Source organism: Nipponia nippon, unplaced genomic scaffold (assembly GCF_047370975.1).
Source record: "Nipponia nippon isolate SJK-2023a ecotype South Korea unplaced genomic scaffold, ASM4737097v1 scaffold_18, whole genome shotgun sequence".
Lineage (NCBI taxonomy): Eukaryota > Metazoa > Chordata > Aves > Pelecaniformes > Threskiornithidae > Nipponia > Nipponia nippon.
Window position 1 is genome coordinate 381,701 of NW_028262334.1, and position 20,447 is coordinate 402,147.

Below are 20,447 nucleotides of genomic sequence, written 5' to 3' on the forward strand. Positions count from 1 at the left end.
CGCGGCGATGCCGCGAGTGCGGCGGCGGGGAGAGGCCTCCGCGCCCTGCGGGGGGCGGCACCGGCGCCTTTGTGCGCCGCGGCCGCCTGCTGGCCCGGAGGCCCCCGCGCCTCTCGGCCTGCGGCGGCCTCGGCACCCGGGGCGGGGCAGGGGGCGGGGCGGCGGCAGGACCCGGGGGCTCCCGGCAGCGCGGCGGGCTCTGCCGGCGCCCGCGCCCCTCTCTGTCTCCGTGCGCGGCGGAGCCGCGGGCGGCGCCGGGCCGGGGCCGGGTCTCGCCGCACACTCGGCGCTAGGGCGGCCGCGCACGATGCGCCCGGGAGCTGCGGCTCCCTGCGGGCCGCGGGCGTGAGGCGGTGCTGGCGCTGGCGGGGCGCGGCGGAGCGCAGCGCTGCGGCGGGGCTGGCCGCCGCCGGCTGAGGAGAGCCCCGCTCCTATGGCCCGCGCGGCGGGGCCGGCTCCTCTCCCGCGGGCGCGGCGGCGGGGCCGGGCAGCATGACCGCGGGCTGCGGCCCCGCTGCGCTCGCCGCCGGCACCCAAGCGAGACCTTGATGCTCCGCGTCCGCGCTCTACAAATATGATGAAATGGCAGCCCCGGAAGAAGGTGGGTGACGAGGCGGGGCAGGGCCGGGCCCGCGGCCGGCTCCCCTGAGCGGCGGGGCCGGACCCCGTCCCGCTTCCCGTCCCGGGGCCGGCGGGGCCGCGCTTCCCCGTCTCCCCCCGCGGCCGCTGCCGTCGCGGGAGGCGTCGCGAACTTTTCTTTTCCCTCCGGCGGTTGTCGCGCCCCGCCCCGCCCGCGGCGCCGAGGGGCGCCCGGGCCGGGCGGGCTCCGCCGCGGGGCCCGAGCCGGGCTGCGGAGCCGCCGTCCCCTCCGCTCGGCCCCGGCGCCCCTCGCGGGGCCCGGGCGGTGGCGGGCAGTCCGTCTGGTTTTCAGGCCGCTTCCTAATATGGCTGCTTGGCTGGAGCGGCGCTCACAGAGCCCGGTCCGCGGCGGCGGTGCACGGCGTGCCTGGGCGGGAGAGGCCGCGCGTGGTCGGACGCTGCCTCGCCGGTGCCCGGCGGCGTCCTCGGCTTGTGTGCGCGGCGTCCGTGCCGTGACTGCAGCGGTTCGACGCCTGGCAGGACGCTCCTCTTCCAAGACGCTTGGCAGTGCTTTTTATTGACATTCTTTTAAGGGAAAATCTAGCAAACTGAATGTGCTGTGCCGCCCCTCCTCAGCAGTGACCTCTTGCTCCTGGCAGCTGTGGACTATTATACTTCTTATTTTCTTTTTTTTTTCCTTTTTTTTTTTTTTTTCTTTTGGAAAAACCTGCTTGAATCAGCAGGGCTCCTTCTTTCTTTGTAGCATGATGTGTGATACTGTGTTTTACTCGGGAAGAAATAGAAATCATATGTGAAACGCATGAGAGCCGTTTGAGCATCTCTCGCTTTGAGTGCTAGACGTTGAAATAAATGGTGCTTCAGAATGTCCCGATTGGAGTGTGTATTGCCACTGCATCTCTGGGTAATCTGTCAGGCTTTGTGTCACTGACACCTCATCTCTCAGCTGTTCTGAAACTGTTCCTTATTTTTTTCAAGCAGGCAATTCCTTCTAGCGAGCAGAGTTCTTATTTCAAATCGTGTCTTCAGCAGGATAAACAGATGAAGGGCAAGCTCAATGGGAGCATCTGTGCGTTTTTCAAGCCCCTCTGTGCCTCCTTTCGAACTGGTTTTAAGATGTCTACAAGCTATAGATTTTTAAATGTCTGTTTTTACTATTTTCAACTGAATGTGCAGTCGCTCCTGTGGTTATGGCTATGGAAACCCCTCCAGGCCATGGTTACAGCAGTATCGACTGAACCACTGAAATATTATTCTTGGCTGCTGGCTGGACTCCTCAGCTCTGGAAGATTCCGTTTCGAGTGTCAGGATTCACTCTGCAGTATTGGCTCACCCGCTTGTGCTTAAATCACGATGTCAGATGGTTAGGGTTTTTTTTCTGCATTACCGTCTGTGTCCAAATTGAGTTGATTTTGGGCAACCAAATTTGATTGTGTAGAAGGTGGGGACGATAGCTGAATTTGTCTAAACTGTCAAGCATTTTACTAGTCTGAGCAAAAAATAATTCCTACTCCTGCTATGATGTGATGGAAACTATGCTCGTGTTGGAATAGGTTCTGTTTTCAACTGTAGTACCAGTAAAATCTCAGCAGAGGTTATTTTGTCAGTGTTGCCAGCATACTCACGTGAATGTAGCCAGAATTTCTGCTGGCCTGGCCTGAGTGCCTTTGTAGTGTTGCAGTCATGTGCTTTACAGAGCAGTTTCAAGAAAATGACTCATGCAAACCGCTCGAGAAGGCTCTGCTGCTCCATTTCTTAATAGGACACAAAAGGAGAAAGACAGTATAGTAGCTAGCGTTCCTGTAGCCCTTGGCTGTTTATAGCTGTTCGTCGTTTCTGAAAGTGGCTTCTGAGAAGCGATTTGCCTGCCCCTTCCCTGTTAAAATATCCAAATACGTGAGCTGTCAGTATAAAAACCAAACGCCTGTGCTGCTGTACCGAATTAGGAGTCTTGTTTGATTTATTAGATTTGTACTCATGTTCTTTTGCTTTACCCACTTTTTTTTTAATTATTAAATGTTTACGGTGTTTTGTTCATTGGGAGATTTTTGCTTTTACAACTGTTAAACTGTGCAGCATAGGATCGCGTGTGGTTTATTAGTCCTGTGTGTAAACCTGGAGTTAGCTCCTTTGTTTGGTGATGCTAAGATGCAACTGTCGCCTGTAGCGTGTAAGGCATTACCTTGCTTTCAGCTAATGAAAAAAGGAGTTTGCGTGAGACTGAAATATTTTTTTTTTCTGTTGTAAACCACGTATATTTTTCTAAGTTTAGCAAATTACTGAATTTTTCCACAAGCACCAGAACTAATAAAGACTTTCTTCCTGTGGATTTCTTCGACTTGCCTCTGACTCCGTTTCCCTTCAGGTTCCCCCGGCATCTCTGTCGAGCAGGTGGCTGGTTCAGAGCAAGGTTCGTGTTGGTGGCCTGGGCAGCCGCGGCCACTGGAATGCGTTTCTCTGGCAAACGGTCAGTGAGCCCAAAAGCCGTCAGAGCTGGGGTGGGCGGACAGGTGGACTGCCCGTGCGTTCCGTAAGCCTGTTTATTTCCTTGGGAAGCCAGGCTAAAATTCAAGCATAAGATGTCCAGTGTGTTAGGGTGAGCACAACTGCAGTGAGAAATTCTCAGGAGGCTGGTAATTAAATTATACATTATCTGGATACAGATATGGCTGATGAGTTATTTTGATTATATTCTTTGAAAAGCATAAAATTAGCCATGTTAATATGTTGAGTGGCTCAGGCTGCAGGAATTACATCTTTCTTTCCAGTCCATCCCTTACCACAACTTCTTTTTGAAGCTTCCTTCAGCTGCGGGGTATGGTTTCCTGGAAGGATGAGTGTGCCATGTGTACTGTCCTAGGGATGCCAGCTCAGTTGGCTCCCTGGCGAGTGAAACGGTTTGTGCTGTGGTGCTTTTTGCTGGATCTCATTGCCCCGGGCTCAGCTCAGGCTGCTCCGACCCATCGTTGACTAGGATTTGCTGCAGCCTCTCGGCTGAGGGAAGAAGAGAATAGCTTGGATGGTGGTGTGTTCTTGTTTGCTAATGCAGATTCTTTTTTCCGTGAATAATAATAATATAATAATAATAATAAAAAGTCATTATACTTCTGATCGCATATTGGAATACTGGAGTTCAGGTGAGAGAGCACTCCTTTCAAAATCATTAAAGCCAGCAAGTTGAAAAAAGTGACGCTTCAAATTTATTGTATGTAACTTGTTTGTTATGCAGGAGCAACGTGGTAAATTTTTAAGAAGTCTGATCACAGACACTGTTCTAGATACTAAAAAAAAATGCATATAGGAGTCATTTGCTACTCGGTTTTGATGACTGAATGCTAGACAAAACCTGAAATCACTGGCTGTGTCAGGTGCAGATTTCATGAAGGATTCAGTAAATCATCAATAACAACACAGTGATGAACTGCAATATCCCTTTGTTACTGACATGCAAAAGTTGTGTATATTTAACAAAAGCATTTCAGTAAGAGTATTCATACTAACTCCTCTATAAACAAATAGCTTTTTCAGTTTTCCTGTAGTACAGAAAAAAAATGCTCTTAGTAAATTCATGCAAATCTTATTATATTTCTGTCATAACTTATTCTCTTTGAGCTCTATATTATTTTTTTTGAAGTCTGAATCTATAGTATTATGATGTCTAAGTGCTCCATTAGGATTTTAAATAAGTACTCAAGAATGTAACAGTGTTTCATCTTGGTCACTGTCGTTTTTAAAAAGTGTACCAGTAGGATCCGAAAGCTCAGACCCTGTTTTAGGTTTCCTTTTAGCCTGTAACTGTGCACCGCAATTCATGGCTTCATCTATCCATGCTGCTGCTTAATCTGGGCATACGCATCCACTTCTGCATGGATGGAGAGGAGCCGTTTACTCCCTGTGCAATTTAAAGTTGAAGTGGAGTCTGCATAGAAGGTGTTTGGGTTCACGAGACAGTCTCTATTAATTTCATTGGAAACGGTGGAGTATCTTTTCGTGACCTTATTCTTGTTAGTAATGGTGGTTGTGTGGCCTGTTATGCAGAAGCACTGTTGGGAAAATGCGGTGAATGCAATCTGTATTGTATCGCTTGTAAAATGTCACAGGTTGTAATGGACTGATTCCTGGCAGGCTGCTTGTGTAACAGGAACATTTTCCCTCTGTATTAGGTGGTGAAATGAGTTGTGCTACACAACAGAAAGAAGGACTGCGAAATACTTATAAGATGATAATTTCTGCAAAGGAGCATGAGCTTAGTTGACCCTTAGGTTCCCTTCTCTACAGATCAGTAGGTCACAGGTAATAGTGGGATCAGTTGCATCAGGATTTACCGATATGGCAAATGCTCTGATTTCCCAGGCTGAAAAATCAAACCTGTTTTCCAGAATTCTGCTCATACTAGGTGAAAATAAACAGACTGATTTTTTTTTTCTTTAATTTCTTTTTTCTTCTTTCCTTTTTTTCCTCCTCCTTCCCCACCCCTGCTTCTTCCCCCCAGTTTTGTGACTGGCACTTGCTAGAGAGCACTTAAAGCATTCACAGTAAGCTTTCCTATCTCATATTTCTTAAGAGGCTTTTAAAATCTAAATCTACCCTCTTATGTGCTTAAATAAACAAAAATGGATAGTATTCCTGACCTGCTAAATATGGCAGATCTTTTCCATTTAAGGCCATGCAGTACTTGGCTCTAGAATGATGTTATGCCTGAATTTATAGCAATCTGAGCTGGTAATTCGTCTTTCTGCAGAATGACAGAGCTCTGTCCTGCTTTCCTCTAACAGCGACCTGGAATGAAGAAGCTTCTTCTGAAGCTGTCAGGTCTAAGGAGGTGGAGGCTCTGCGGCTGAACTAGGTGCCAATCACAGGGCTTTGCTTTTTGGACTTCTCAGGGTAAACGTCGTCTCCAAACTTTTCCAAGCTGTGACTGCAGGAGGCCTGCTTGCTCAAGATTTCTGAAGGTTGTAGCCTTGTGGTGGGGTTTTTGTTGGTTGGTTGGTTGGTTTTTTGTTTGTTTGTAGTTTTGAAGGAGAAAGCCTTGAGAAGAAAAGACTAAGAGGAGATTTTGGGGCTGTATGAGCAGAGGGAGGCACCTAATGAGAGGGTGTAGAGGAAACTTAGAGACTCATCAGAGGTGTGTGGGGCAGATGAGAGGCAATGGATAAAACTTTGAATGTAGAAAATTCTGACTAGGTACAAGGAGAAAATGTTTTACCACGAAGGTTGTCAAATACTGGAACAAGGTTTTATCTAACTTCAACACATTACTAGCAAAGTTTTGGCTGCTTAAGTTTATATTATTTTTCATTTATACAATTTAGTAGCCTGTGTTGCCTGAATATACTGGTTGTTCAGCCGTGATTAAAATTGCTGTGGGTCCTGGATGCTTCAGTGGAGAATGGGTGAGACAGCGAGAGCTTGCCAGTACTGTATTCTGTTTGTGAAGTGTTTTGTGCAGTAGTAAATGAGACTTTTGAAAGAGCACAGAATTTCAGAACAAAAAAATTAATACTCGGCAATTGATTTTGTTGTTTTGTTCTCGAGTCACATAAGCGTTGTTCTTTTGTGGTGTGGTATGTGGATGAGCCGTGAAAGGTATTGGTAATCTCCATTTTGCACAGAAGGGGAGCGTGTGAGGGTACCTCCCCAAGAGGAAAGCTGGCTAGGTGGGAACAGGGCTTAGTGCGGTGTCTCTGCTGATTTGTGTATTTCCAGACCCAGTAGAAAAACCTGTGAAGTCCTGATCAGTCTTGCCCCGTACGCCACACATTCTGATGGGATGTAATGTGCAATTTGTAAGTACAGTGCGTTATCCGAAGTTTTTAATATATGATAAGAGTTTCTACAATCTTGACTTTCAGTCTCATAGATGTAATAAAATGATGTGACACCTGCTTGGTTTTGCAAATGTTCTTTCCGTACTGTGAACACAGTAAAGACCAAGCAATTTTTGAGGGGACAGCCCCTCAAAACATTATCATTTTGTCTTTTGCTATCAGATTGCTGTTGCCTTTTGTCATCTCTGGTACTTGTGTTTCAGGGTCTTCTGCTGTATGGGTTACCGACTTCCACCTGTCTGTGAATATTTAGGGTCTTGCAATGTGGTAAAGATTGGCCCTTTGATAATACTGTTTAGCTGTTGGGTAGAGCATGAGCTCTAATAAGCTTTGTTTGAAAACCGATGTTCTAAAATGCTGCAAGCAAGCTCAATCCATCACTGATTTTTCAGGTACTGCAGAAGTTTAGTGAACACTGTGCTACCTCTTGTCATGGGCTTAGAGCAGGCTCCATTTTGCTGTACTGCTGGAACCCCAGCCTGTGCCCTAGCAGCACAGGATTAGGAATAGAGTATAAACGGGGCTATTATGGCAACAGGGAGGTGCAGAGGCAGCAGCAGCCCAGCAGTCTCTGTTCTCCATGGTTGGTGACAAGATATGTGGGAGTGTACATGTTTGCTTATGAAAAACAGTGAATAACTGACATTACATTTTCCTGACATACATTTTCCTTGTGCACAAGAAGAACAAATGCAAAGCTTGGTTTCCTGTAACCTCTGGTATTTTGTTTGAGTTTATACAGTTTTTACAAATACTGCAGCAGCTGTTGCCATACTTGTCCTTATTGCTGGAAAAGAATGTGCATCAAAATGCTGTCTTGGAGCCTTTGATTTTACTCAGCAGAAAAGAAGTTCATTGGACAATGCAGTATTATAGCCTGATCTTCCTTTGACTTAATCTGTGGATGTGGTTTATTCTTCCTCTTCTCTGCATGTACTTTTAAAAGGCTGTATCTTTTAGGCTTTCATAATAACCTAATGATAGGGTCATCAGGTAGGGATTGGTGATTTGTGTTGTTATCGTCAAAGATAGATGCGTATTCTGGCAGAGCAGAACTGTGGGTTAATCAATGTTATGACAACGTACAATTTATCAAGAAACAATTCCTCCTATATTTCCTAAATAGAGCATTTGATAGGAATACTCTTTGCAGTAAGTGCTGTACTGGAGAATTTCGGAGTAGAAGATAATTACTTGTAATTATGGAAATTTCTGCAAGGGAAATTGTCTTAATTTATTCCTGTTAAGAAATTGAATTGCTCTAGTTGCAGCATTTGAATCCTTTTAGGAGATTAACACAGTCTTCCTTCATTGCTGTGAATGGGCTTTGTAACCTTCTGGTATATCTAAAATCACCCTTTTAATCCTGCTTATCCATTTGAATTTCTACTAAAACTTAGTTTGGTTTAGAAGAAAAATCAATAACATGCACAAAGCTTCTCTTAAACTGGGTCTGTTATTTCAAGAGCTGACAAAAGAGGTTAAAAATGAGCATGCAGAAGCACAAGAAGAAAGTTAGATGTGGATGCGGGTGAAAGAAGAGGATGTGATATTCAGCGAAGGTAAGAACTTATTCCTTGCAACAAAGGTGCAAGATGTGCACGTTGTACACGTGTGTTCTGGTAATCATGGATGCCAGGTCAAAGCGAAACTTCGAATATGGTTTGTGTGCTGTACGGGCAAGAAGCCTCTTCAGTGCAGGGCAAACTGGAGAAGATCGTAACAAAGTAAACGAATGGGGCAAGGAAATGGATATGACTTGGCAGTGTTTTCTACGTCAGTGCAACATGTTCTTCACCTGCTTGGTGAGGATGTGAACCCGCTGTGCCTGCATGCAGAATCGGCATTCACATGTAATCAGGACAGTGCCATGCTCAAATACATGCAACCTGCCTCTCGGCAAGGCTTACATCCTTGCTTGGCACTGCGTTACAGAGCGTCCATTTACGTAAAGATCGATGTCTCTGTCGTCTTTTGCAGAGCACCAAACTTGTGTCAAATCGGCTTTGTAGATGCTGTTCTGCATTGTTTATTATCTTGCTGTATTTGAATGTGTTTATCAGATTTCTGTATTTGAATTGAACACTGGAAAAAGAATTTCATGATTTGGAGTCTTTCAGCCAAGTTTGAATATCACTTCTCAACGTTACATGGAAAAAATGGAGTCCTCAGCTGCCAAATGAAATGAGTGCTTTTTAGCATATTTGTAATATTCTTCTTTGTGGTACTTTATTTAAGCAGAAATATATCCCCTGCTCTGGTTAATGGACCCTCGTAACAGGGATTCCTGGGTCAATTTGTAAGAGTAGCAGCAGCTTGTATGGCTAAGTATATTTAACTGGAGACTTGGAATACTGGTTTGACAGGAACAGCTAGGCGTACAAATCTGACAAAATACAAGGAAAGTGAAACTACAGTTTATTGATAAGGTTGGATGGACTGGTTCAGCCATAGAGTATTTGGGAAGGAGAGCATGTGTGTGGAGGAGTGGGAAAGGATTCCTTTGGCGAGGTGAACAAGGTGGTCCAAAACTAGGCTAGAGAAATGCCTAGTGTGTGATAACAGCAGTAGCTTAGGATGGCAGAGTTTTTTTACCAGGATGCTGGCTTAGAAAGATTTGGAGTGATGAATAGGGAAGTGTTCTCTGATTGCTTTCTCCTGTGCTGAGAAAACCGGGACTTCATTAATAATAAAATACCTGACTGTGTCATCAGTTTAATTGGAATAGTCTCCAAGAACATTACTCTTTGGTTAGCCACAGTTAAAAAACGGTGGCAGCATTTGTCCTGGAATATTTATTAAAGCTGTACGGATTGTTCCATCAGTATAGCTCAGATTCATTCCCCCAAAGGCAAGGCTGTGTGGCTTGAGCTGATCAAGACGAATGCTGCCATCGTTCTGACCCCTCCTGGGCTGTGCAGCACCTCTCGCCCCGGGGCTGGCACGGGTACTCTTGCCGTTACGCAGGGAGCTGATCCAGCGGCTGGGCTGCATGGGAGCGAACCCATGGAGAGCGTCTTTGGTTTCAGGGGGCTTGGCTCCTCGGCAGCTCATCAGGCTACCGGGGGAGCAGAGCAGTGCTGCCCCGGCCCAGCCCGTAGAAGTGGCCACCGACTCTGGTGGTGCCGGGCTCCTTGGGGGCCCAAGCCTTGGTGTTAACTGGTGTGATTTATTTATTTATTTATTTCTTTTTGGACAATGAGTAGTAAGTCATGTTTTCAAAAAAGTTTTTTTTTTTTCCATTGTATGGAAATGCGACTCTTCCTATCAAAGATGCTTATTGTTTCTTGTATTCTTATTATTTACTAGCTTGCTACATTTAATGGGGTAAATTAGGATTGTGAGATGAACCAAAGTGTGACATCTAATTGCAAGCTATGTTTACATGCCTTTCCAGGGAGCACGAAGAATTCAGTGACTTCAGCTATTTTAATAACCCAGATCTAGGCTTGTTTAGTTTCTGGCCTGATGTACACTACACTGGAACAAAACTATACAGCTGAGATGGGAATGTTTATGGGATAGCCTAGTCTGAAGCTCTGGCATCAGAATTAAGTTTTGTGGCTTTAGTTGCAAATAATTTCTGTCCTTTTAATGGAAAATTGTTTGTAAAAGCACTTCTTGCAGTTAGCATACAAATCAGTTGAATCTTTCCAGGACACAAACTGTTGTTTGGCTGCTATTGACCCGATATAGCAGTTGGTATTCGACTAGTGAGTGAACTGAACTGGAGCTGATGCCTGGAGAACTAGGTGGGTGTCTCCCACTGTGCTCTGGGGAGGCTGCGTACCTCAGGTTGCAGTGTTGTGTCCAAACGGGCTGTTTACATCTCCCCGGTAAGCCGAAGATGTTAATGCAGAGACACCCATCCATGAACTAGTTTGTGTTTGGCTCGGTACTAACCAGTGCAGACTTAGGCTGGCTCCCAGCAGGCAGAGGAGGAGTCTTTGCTGCGCTGCTGCAAGGGAGGCTTGAGTGTAGAGATGCTCAGTGTGGCTGAATGCCAGTCTGCCTTGGGTCTTGCTCGGGTGGAGGTCTGTATCTGCCGCACCTCGTGGCACATGTGTAGCTTGGAGGAGGCAGGCTCTTCAGTCTGGGTTCTGTGGTGTAAAAGTGGCTGAGCAGCCTTGGGGGGTAACCTGGCTGCATGGGGCTGGTCAGCTGAGGCCCTTCTCTCGGACAGCTCTGCTGGTACAGGGCCCAAATAAAATCGTGCAGTTCTAGGAGCTGCCGCCTCCTCAAATTAATTCAGATGCTATGTATTTGTAAAGAAGCATGCCAAAATACATTCTGAACTAAACTGCCATCAGAGTGATAAAACAAGTGTCTGATCTCATGGTAAACTGTGCTGTTTTTCTTCCAGATTTTTTCGTGTTTTTCTTTTTACCTTGTCATTATTATTTTCTTTTCTGTTATGATTATCTTGTAACCTGCCAGGTGATGATACCAGCTCATCTACCTTGAAACCTAAGTCTGGAATGGAAGGAAAAGTAATTCCATTGGTATTCTGCCAAGTATCCACATTTCCCTGACAAACCTGCTGTTTCCTAACTTCCTTCAGCAAACACCGCTAAGGCAGACTATCCACACGCCTCCCATATGGATGACTGCAAGGGGCTAGCAATTCTGCCTTCTCTTAAAGTGGAATCGCACCTCAGCAGCCATGAATTAACCTCCATAAAGCATTCTACTATTTTTACTCTTAAGTGGCAGGAAGGAGGGACTTAGAAGGCTGATACATAAAATATCCATCTGTGTTATGCATGTTAACTAGGACTTTACAGAGACTGTTACGACTTGGCACCATCCCATTTTCCATAGAAATGTTAATCTGTTATGGTTGGAGAGCCCTTTCGTGAATTTCTGAGTTCTGAATCTTAGCTCTTGTCTGCTCAGATGCAGACCCATACCTGAGCTATCTGGGCAGAGAAACCCCATTGCCACTCTGCCACAACATGGACTGCATACCACAGTGTCTTCTCTCCCCAGACTTGCTCGTTTCTTGGCATGTCCCTGGTGCCTTCCTGGCAGTGGGAGTTCTGGTTTCCTAATGACACCTGTGAAGTACCAAGGGGCCATAAAGCCACGAGTTTTGGCGTAGTGGGGACTTTTTTAGCCACAAGTCCTGTTACCATAGAAGACGCTAGAGTTACAGGACTTTGAAAAGCAACAGACTTTGGAACACGGTTTCCATTGTTACGATCTTATCATGCCGGTGAGCTTTGGTTGCTTGGAGTCCCATGGACAGCCAGCCAGACCTCTCATAACCAAATCAGTTCTGTGTTTGGAAAAGCAGTTTTCTTTTAAAACTCTGCCTCTGTTCTTGCTATTGCCTTCTAGATAGGAAGTTTTGCAAAATAAGTGGCCACTGTCACAGCCAGCTATTGTTGAATTAGATTAGGCTCTTTTAGATTAGGCTCTTTTTCTGCTAATAGTCCTCTTTGCCCTGTCACGGGCTTCTAGGCCTGCATAAGGTGTCAGGCTCCTGCTGTAAAATGGATGTTGCAGACAACAGTTGCCATCATGGTTGACATTCATAGAGTAAAATGAGATTCATAATTAGGCTCAGAGCCCAGGACTATCTCAGGGACACAAAAAAGCAAATAGCTCTTTGTTGACTTAAGGATGGGTAGAGGATGACTGGTAGGCTTCCAGACAGGTTAACAAGAAGGTTCAGTGCTGCCTTCCCCACCTCGAGAGTCCTGATAATGACAGCATGCTCTGTGACCAGAGCAGAGGCTAGCAACAAAACTCAGCCCACACGGGGCTGATGGAACTTCGCATATCAGCCAGTAGAAAAGGAGGGAGAATCTTTTGTATCAGACTTCTCATTTTATGAGATTCTGTTAAAGTTTAACCTATTTCTTCAATGGACTCACATAAATGTATTATAGGAAATTCCTTCCTGTCTCCAAAGAGATGTGTCCCAGTTTGCTGTTGATGTCCGTAACAAATTATGTTGTCAGAGAAATTCCTTATGCTCCTAGCGAGCCTTTAAGATTGTTCTGTCCCAATTTGCTTGGGTACTAAAAAAATCTGGCTGGATTTTTTAACGGTTTTGTTTCCTTACAGATTTATATCCACTGGAAATTGAAGGTAGCTCAAACAATCTGGACATATACTGCTGCATCTTGGTATTTTCTGTAATTGCTGATCTGATAATCACACTGCTTGTAGCAGAGGTAGTTGCATATACAGCTACAGTAGGCTCCTAGGTTGTTTACAGAGTTTTCTGCATTTTCCAGTAGTTATTTTGTTCTTATGCCTCTCCTCCTGCCCTCCCCCAATCATTTCAGCATTGCACCACGGTCTCAGCTGGACCTGAGTACACGGATGAAGAAAGAAGTAGCTTGAGGCTAACAAACAGACAAAGGGGAAGTGAATTAGATGACCTTGTTAGGTCTCTTCCAATCTGAGTTGTTCTCGTTTTATGAAAGACAGGCACACAGATGGAGAAGGTGACTTGGAGATTTCCAGAGGAGGTATGTGGTTGGGACCTGCAGCCAGGTTGCAGAGTCTACACCTGCGTTGTACAGGCCTAGTTCTGAAAGCTGTGCTGGGCAGGGTGCACCATCTGTAGTGCCTGCTTTATGCTTCAATTGCAGTAGACTGTGTAAGGCAGATTTGTGCTGTGGTCTCTTGCTGTGTTGCCCAGCTTTGTCCAGTTGGCCTTGTATGTTCTCTGGACCCTACCTGGCAGCCTAATCTCACAGAAGCTTGGTAGCTGGAGTAACACAACCTCTAGCCCCCCTGGGAAAGGGGTGAGCAAAGCAGAACTTTGACCTTGGAGATTGTACGGTCTTTTCCTCTCTACTTTTCATCCGTTTTAACTGATACACTTTTATCTAACGCCAGTTCACTTCCTGCTGCTGAAGAAAGTCTTAGTGGGATGCAGTTCTTGACCAGGACAGTGTTCTGCTTCTGTATTCTGTTCTTCCCTGTGTCCTGCATGTTTTCTCTCCTTAAGCCACAAGTGATGTATGTCTACTACTGCTTTGTGTGTATGTTCAGTGCCAGGAGTAACACGGCCCTGTTTTTTGTTGGGCCTTATGCAGTATTGCACTAGTAATAAACCAGTGGGGCACAAAGCAGCTGAAGGGTGTGCAGCAGGAGTTGTATTGGAGAAGGCACAGTCATTCTCCCTTCAGCTGAATCTCCATCGTGAGGGTGAGGCTCATCAGCTGCGGGTTTTTGTTGCTGTTGCGTTTAAACAAAGAACAGTTTCCTTCACGTGTACAATGCAGTCCCTCCGCCCTCAAGGTATTATTTTGGACAGCAGTCCATGCAAATTACCTCTGCCACGTGGACCAGTAGCTTCTTGTTAGCATAGCTGCTCTTCTTGAAAAGTCTAGGGGGAAACTTTGATGTAGAAAGAGCTGAGAAATTATTTTGAAGTAATGTTTAACTTTTGTCTGGGATTTTCTGAGGTCGGATCAATGCAGCTCAAATTAAAGGAAGGAAACATCTTCCTTTCAGGAAGTAAAGTAGCTCCCTCAGTAAGCATTCCTATCCAGCGCCTGTTTTCTTCAGTATGCCACCAGCCATTAATAACACAATAAAGAATAGATTTCTTAGGTTGTATGAAAAGCAAATTGAGCTATAGGGTATTTTGCAGTGAAGAAATGTGCTTGAAAGTGAGCCAAAAGCTGTCATTTCCCTTTTCATCCATTAAAAAGCGCATTAATACTGTCAATCGGCAGGCTTCAGAGGTTAGGCAAATACAGTCAGCATCTGCCAATAAAATCAAAGATTTAACACATCTCAGTATCAAAGTTATATTAAAGAGAGAAATTTGCCATATGGGCATAAGCCCCAGCTGTGCTTTAGCTCTGATGACTGTGAATGAGTACCTGATACTTTGAAATCTTCAGTGTCCCCACTGTTAAAAACAGCGTGACCTGCTCTGCAGTGTTCGGGATGTAGCCCAGCACTCGGGTCGTGCACTTTTCTGTCACAGTGAAGGTTGGTAAGGCCAGCTATTAGAACTGGCAAAATCTTTCAGCGTTAGGTCACAGTGTGTCACACATCTTAATGTGGCTGGTTGTATGATGATGAGTTTCTTGAGTACAGGTGTCAATTTTATATGTTTTTCTTGAACATTTATTCTGTACTTTGTGTAGCTGTCAGAAATTAAAAGCATCTTGTGGGGTCTGTGTGTTGCTTTCCTTGCTAACTGGCATTATCTTTTGAGCAATTAGCAGCAGCAATTTCAGCCCAGCAGTCCAATCTAAAACTCATCTGAGTTAGCACAGAAATTCCCATCATCTTTGATAGCTGTTGGATCTGGGTCTGCCCTATCATTTTTACGCCAGGACTGCTGAAGGCATTAGTGTTGAATAGTATATGTACTTTTTCCTGACACTGTAGCTTAAGCTTAGGACCACGTCATACCTTGCCTTTACTGTCTTTTAAGAAAGAAGCAGGGTTTTTGTGTTTGGTTGGTTGGTCTTTTGTTTGTGGCTTTGGTTTTTTGTGTGTTTTTGGTTGTTTGTTTGTTTTTTTAATAAACTCCTATAGAAGTCTTCAGAGTCTATAGAAATGTTTGTTTTCCTTCACCCTGTCCCCCTGCCCTCCCCCCCACCTTGCCTTTTAAAAAGCTAGTGTCTTGTGAGACTTAGGATAATGGAAATTTTGTACAGTTCAGTGATTCAAAAGAGCTCACTTGATGTTCTGTTACGGGATAATACATAAACTTGGGGAAGATAACATTCTGACAAATATAATTTAGAGAGTTGAGGCAAGAAGGGATAGACTGTTCATACTGCAAATTAATTTCAAGGATAGTTACTGTTTTGATTGTTGTGTACTGTGTGGTATCAGTTTCAATGCTGAGGGAATAGGCAAGATTTCAAGCCTTTTTTAACTATTTAACAACAGTTGCCTTTCTGCCAGTTGACTGGATCCTGCATCAAGAATGTTGAAGCTCTTGCACCCTTGTTTTTATGTGAAAGTGTTCTCTGAACCCAATGATCTCCATATTGTACATTACTCAAATTTCCTACAAGCTAATCAAGAACTTCTGGGGTAATCGTGATTCTTTAGTGGTTCTGAATTTTCACAATGACTTTGGGAGTGTGCTGGGGTTCAGGATGGCAAGTGTTACCGCCTAGGTTGGGAAGCTCTGGAGAGCCGTGCCTTTTTTGAGCCTTTTTCCCATTTTGGCTTCGAAGCTGGATTGCTTCATTTGTCCTGCTCAGGGGATAAGACATCTACATCTTGTGAAATAAAATTGTAAACATGCTGTAGCACTTTGAGTTATAAGCAATTCAGCTGTTCTAAATGTAAATGGTGTAGGATTATATACTTGATTTGTTATAGCTTCCTAATTCTGCCTGCCTCAGCACTTTCTTGGCAGTTAATTGCATCATGGCTTGCAGAAGCGTTCCATAAGCCGCTGAAGACAGCTTCGCTGAAGTCTGACATGCTTTCTTCTTTGGTTACATAGCAAATGGACACTCTGGGATAATTAGTAAGGAGGTGTTCAGTGGCCCAGTTACTGTCTTCTGCAGCCTTTTTCCTATGAAGTCCTCTCTGCCCAAAGTTTGGAGGTCTGTTGTTTTGGACATGGATATGTGCAGTGATTAGAATGAATAGACCTATTTTTTGGCAGGTAAAGAAATGTAGGGAAAGACTTAATATTTTGTACAGGCACTCAGTGAGAGAGATGTAAAGTTCCCCAAAGCAACAGTTGTTCCTGGACTTTTGTTTCATCCCAAAGGGGCGGCCTTTGAAGCTTACGCTTTGTGCTCTGATCCGCTCCGTAGCACGTAAGTTCGCTGCCCGCATCTGACTGTACTTAACTGCACAAATACCAAGCAGTAAGGCTGACAGTAAAGCCATTCATGTGCTAAATGATTTACAGAGATTCAAGGCATCACATCAGATTCATTCATAGTTGGCACAAGTAAACTAACTGGGTGTATGGGGTTTTTGTTTGTTTTTTGATGTATGTCATGAAAAACACAGCATTCGTGCTGTGGTTGATAGGTGAGCTCGGTGCTGAGGAGGATAGTTATTGTGGTTGTGTCGGTTTGGCATAGGGCTGTGTGCTGGGTTTGGCTTGGATAGAACATGGTACTGTTTGGGATCTGTGATCACAACAGTGTTGATAACACACCAGTGTTTTGGCTGTTGCTGAACAGTGCTTATGCAGCATGAAGGCCTTCTCTGTTTCTCACTTTGCCCCTGGGATGGACTGGGGGCTGGGAGGGGACACAGCTGACCCAAATTGACTGAAGGGATGTTCCATGCTGTATGATGTCATGCTCGGCAATGGAAACTGAGGGGAGGGCTTTTTTGGGAAGCTAGCCTTTGCTCAGAGACTGGCTGGGCATTGGTCTGCTTGTGGGAGGTGGTGAGTGGTTGTCTTTGCATCACTTGGTGGTTTGTTTGTGGTTTGTTTGTTTGTTTGTTTTTTCTCTTTCATTTGCTTATTAAACTATTTTTGTCTTGACCTATGAGTCTTCTTGCCTTTGCTCCTCTTTCTTCTGTCCCAATCATGGGGTGAGTGGGTGAGCATCTGTGTTGTACTTAGCTGCTCGCCAGGGTCAACCCACTGCAGATAGTCCATGGTTTCTCAGGGAACACGGATAGTGCATAGTCTTTGCAGGTTCCTTGGATGCCCAGTGTAATGCAACTTGGCATAAGCAGGGAGTTACTCCCTTCTTTCTATTCGTGTCTTCTCCTGCCATGACTTGATCAAACAAGTGAGAATTGACAGTTTGGATTCCAAGGTGTGATCCTTGTTGGAGCAGTTATTCGCTAGCAGGGGTCTCGCTTACTAGAATGTTCTGGTTACAGTGTCAGAGTGTAGCATCATGCATGATTCTTGACCTACAGTTGGGCAGAGCTGACAGGATTATGTGGAGTGACGTTGTGAACAGAAGCTGTTTTGGGTTGAAGTGCCATATTTGTGCTTACAAGTCCCATCTCAGTGTTTGGCACTTCTGCTGACTCTGCAAAAAAGGCTCTAGATGCAAAAGTCCCGCCATACACTCAGATGCTGAAGAGTTTATGTTGTGAAGTCACTTGCTGCCTAACGGTGTTTTCCTGAGATAAGGCAGAACAAGGGCTCACGACTACAAGTTCCATTTCAAATAGAAAAAACGTACAGTTTTAGCCATAAAGAAGTATTTGAAGAAGTTCTGTAGGGATGTGGCTTGTTCTTCTGCGCTTGGTGGCTTTGCATCAAGAGTATGTTTCTAGAAAGAGTGTGGGAGTTGAGCAAAGTGTCGTGGTGCTTTGGCAGGTGGTTCTGGCCTGCCTTGCGTGGGGGTTGGGCTAGATGCCGTAACTAGCCCTTCTGGCGCAGGAGCTGAAATTCACTGGAGCTTTGGTGTCAACCCTTCAGGGCAGTCTGAAAGGCTGTGACAAACGTTACTGTGATTGGCACCCAGGGAGTGAATGGGAACCAGACTGTCATCTGGTCTCCAGCAAAGTGGAAGAGCTCTCCCTGGGAAGTTAATGATGGCAGCTGCATCAAGCTGACATGGGTAGAGGAGCCAGCTGGTGTGGGGAAGCGCGTTACTGAGGACAGCCATGTGCTTCATTAGCCTGGTGACTAATAAGCAGTTTTTACAAGAAGAGAATCTAGTATGTGATACTTAAGTAAAGAAGGAAGGCAGGGTAAGTTTTTTACAATTCTGCTAAAGAGCAGTTGAACGCTCTTCCTGTTACTAATTTCCCCAGAAATGACTTTAGCTTTTCCCTAGTTTTCTTCAGTGCACAGAAGTCTTGGGAGAGTAGGCATGCTTTTTGGTTCCCGTTGTTACAGAACAAGGGTCTTGGCAGCAAAAATATGTATGTTCAGTTTCACCTAAGACAAGGTCTTGATGCCATTGTGATTGTAACTGGCCAGTAACAATCATGCTTAAGTTTGAGACTCCTGGATACAGGTTGAATCATTGTCATTTTATTCTCCGTTTTTCCAGGGTCGAAACCACAAAAGCATTGGCAACTGGTGTGTCTTCTGGATGGCGCTGTCAATAAAATGCTTGGCAGTCCTACTGAAAAGTAGGTGCAGAATAAGGTGCAGGGGCTACCTTGTCAGGACTGACAGCTCTTTAGCTTGCTTTCCTGTTATTTCTTCATATTCTAGTTCTGCTGTTGAGGAAAACCTTCTGTGATAAGTCTTAAAGTAAATAATTAAAGCTGAGCCTTTTGGACTCTCCCCCCCCCCCCAATCCAGCAGTTGTAACAACCTCTAGTTACTTGTGAAAAGTCCAAGGCACTATATTACTGTTTGATTCCAGTTATCCAACCGTATTTTGACATTATAATCTCATAACTGAGCATTCTTGTCAGTGCCAGGGTATGGATTATTACGTAATTCCATGTATGGGTTGTATATTGAGCTGTGTTCTTTGTTCCTGCGATTCCTAAATCTGCATTTTGAAAGTGCTGGACCCTGGCATCTTCAGCATTTCTTTTCTCATTTCCGTGGTTCAGCATCTCTCTGAATAGGCCGTCCTTGGGCTCTGGCAATCCTGACTGGCTCTATACATGGCTTTAAAAAGCAGGAAGTGATAAACACCAAACGTTAACAATTAGTGCAGTCTGGAGAGTTGCTCTGCGTAGTAGGTTGTCTGATGTGAAATAATGCATTGGAGGGAAATTTTCCTAAGGGAAATTAGGCTGAAAGATGCAGATGGACCGTGTGTCTCTGTCTCTTTGAGAAGGTATGTCTTCTGAGGCATAATTAAAATTCTTTCCAATTATTCTCACAACATACAGCAAATGGATAAGTGTGACAGTTGAATGACAAGCATATACACAGACTAGAACAGGCAGACCGGGTGAATTTAGCTTTCTGACTAAAACTTTTGTTATGAGCTGAATTCATTGCTATGATATAGACATGAAGTTGAATGTCCCATTCCAGATGCTGATTTGTTATTGTGTTTTGTTGTTTCCCCCCCACACACACACTTCCCATTTCACATAGCAACCTCTTACTAGCTCAGACTTTCCTCCCAAGTCCCACCCCACATAGTGGTTGTGGTACGTCGTGTCTGTTGCAGCTGAAGCTAAAGTGATGGTCTGTGGCACGCCCCACTTAGTTTAGGGAGAAGGTCTATGGCTTCTGATGTGGTAAGACAACTACAGCTCAGTTAGTCTTCGCACAGAGCCTTTGGCTGCATGGGTCAGTCTCCTGTTTGCTTAGAGCGTCTAAACCCTTGAGGCTTAAAAGACTGATGACCTGCCAGGTACAACATTTATTTCTTAAATAGGTTAATAGATTTTCTAGTTTTAACCTTAATCTTATCCCATTAATCATCTCAGCGTTGACTGATTAATGTTTTTGTTCCAATAAGAAGCTAAAACTAGGATTCACCCCATTATAGATGTTCATGTTAGCTACATTGACCTGTACCCTCTTTGTAGACTTGCGTTTCACTGCAGCATAAGTGACCCCAGATCCTGCAGGTATCTCCAGAGACATCATTAGCAAGATTCTAATGATCTGTATGGTCCTGCTGGTGGTTGACCTATCCACTTTTCCGCAAAATCTGGGGCTTCCGTAGTAAATCCTAGAAAACCTGGACCCCATCCCAAGATAACCTGTGCCCTGTACACAGATGTACTAGTTCATCCCTTTGGAACCAGAATATGTCTAGTGCCATTTGTACCAAGTGTCAACATGATAATTATCTTAATGTCGAGCTGCATCCCAGGTCTGTCTGGGTCTTTGATAATCAGTGAAGGTATACTCTGCTCATCTCTGTATTTGCCTCTGTTTGACTCGCCATGTCCAGTCGAATCCATTTGACAAATGCAGGTTCTAGTGGAACCCAAGCATTTCCTTGCCTGATACTTATTTTCATTGGAAAATAATGTTCTCATTTGAACAACGTTGAATCCTTTCAGGTGTTCAGCCCAGACTTGTCAGGCAGTTTGGATGCAGACAGCCCTGTAGCTCTTAACTTGTGCAAAAGATCAGTTAAAGCTGCATTAAAGTCGCTTGTCCCTGAATCACCTGAACCTGTTTAAGGGGTTCTTATCCTAGGGTTTTTACGCTACAGC

The 20,447-nt window shown here is 44.9% G+C and overlaps 1 protein-coding gene across 1 annotated transcript in view; it reads left to right on the forward strand.

Moving 5' to 3' along the window:
- The first annotated feature begins 479 nt into the window (after positions 1-479).
- Positions 480-20,447, forward strand: part of TTC28 (tetratricopeptide repeat domain 28) — a 131,287-nt gene continuing 111,319 nt past the window's right edge. The window contains exon 1 of the mRNA XM_087754629.1: positions 480-601. Coding sequence (XP_087610755.1) covers positions 575-601 — 27 coding nt within the window. The 5' untranslated portion in view covers positions 480-574. The remainder of the gene's footprint in view (positions 602-20,447) is intronic.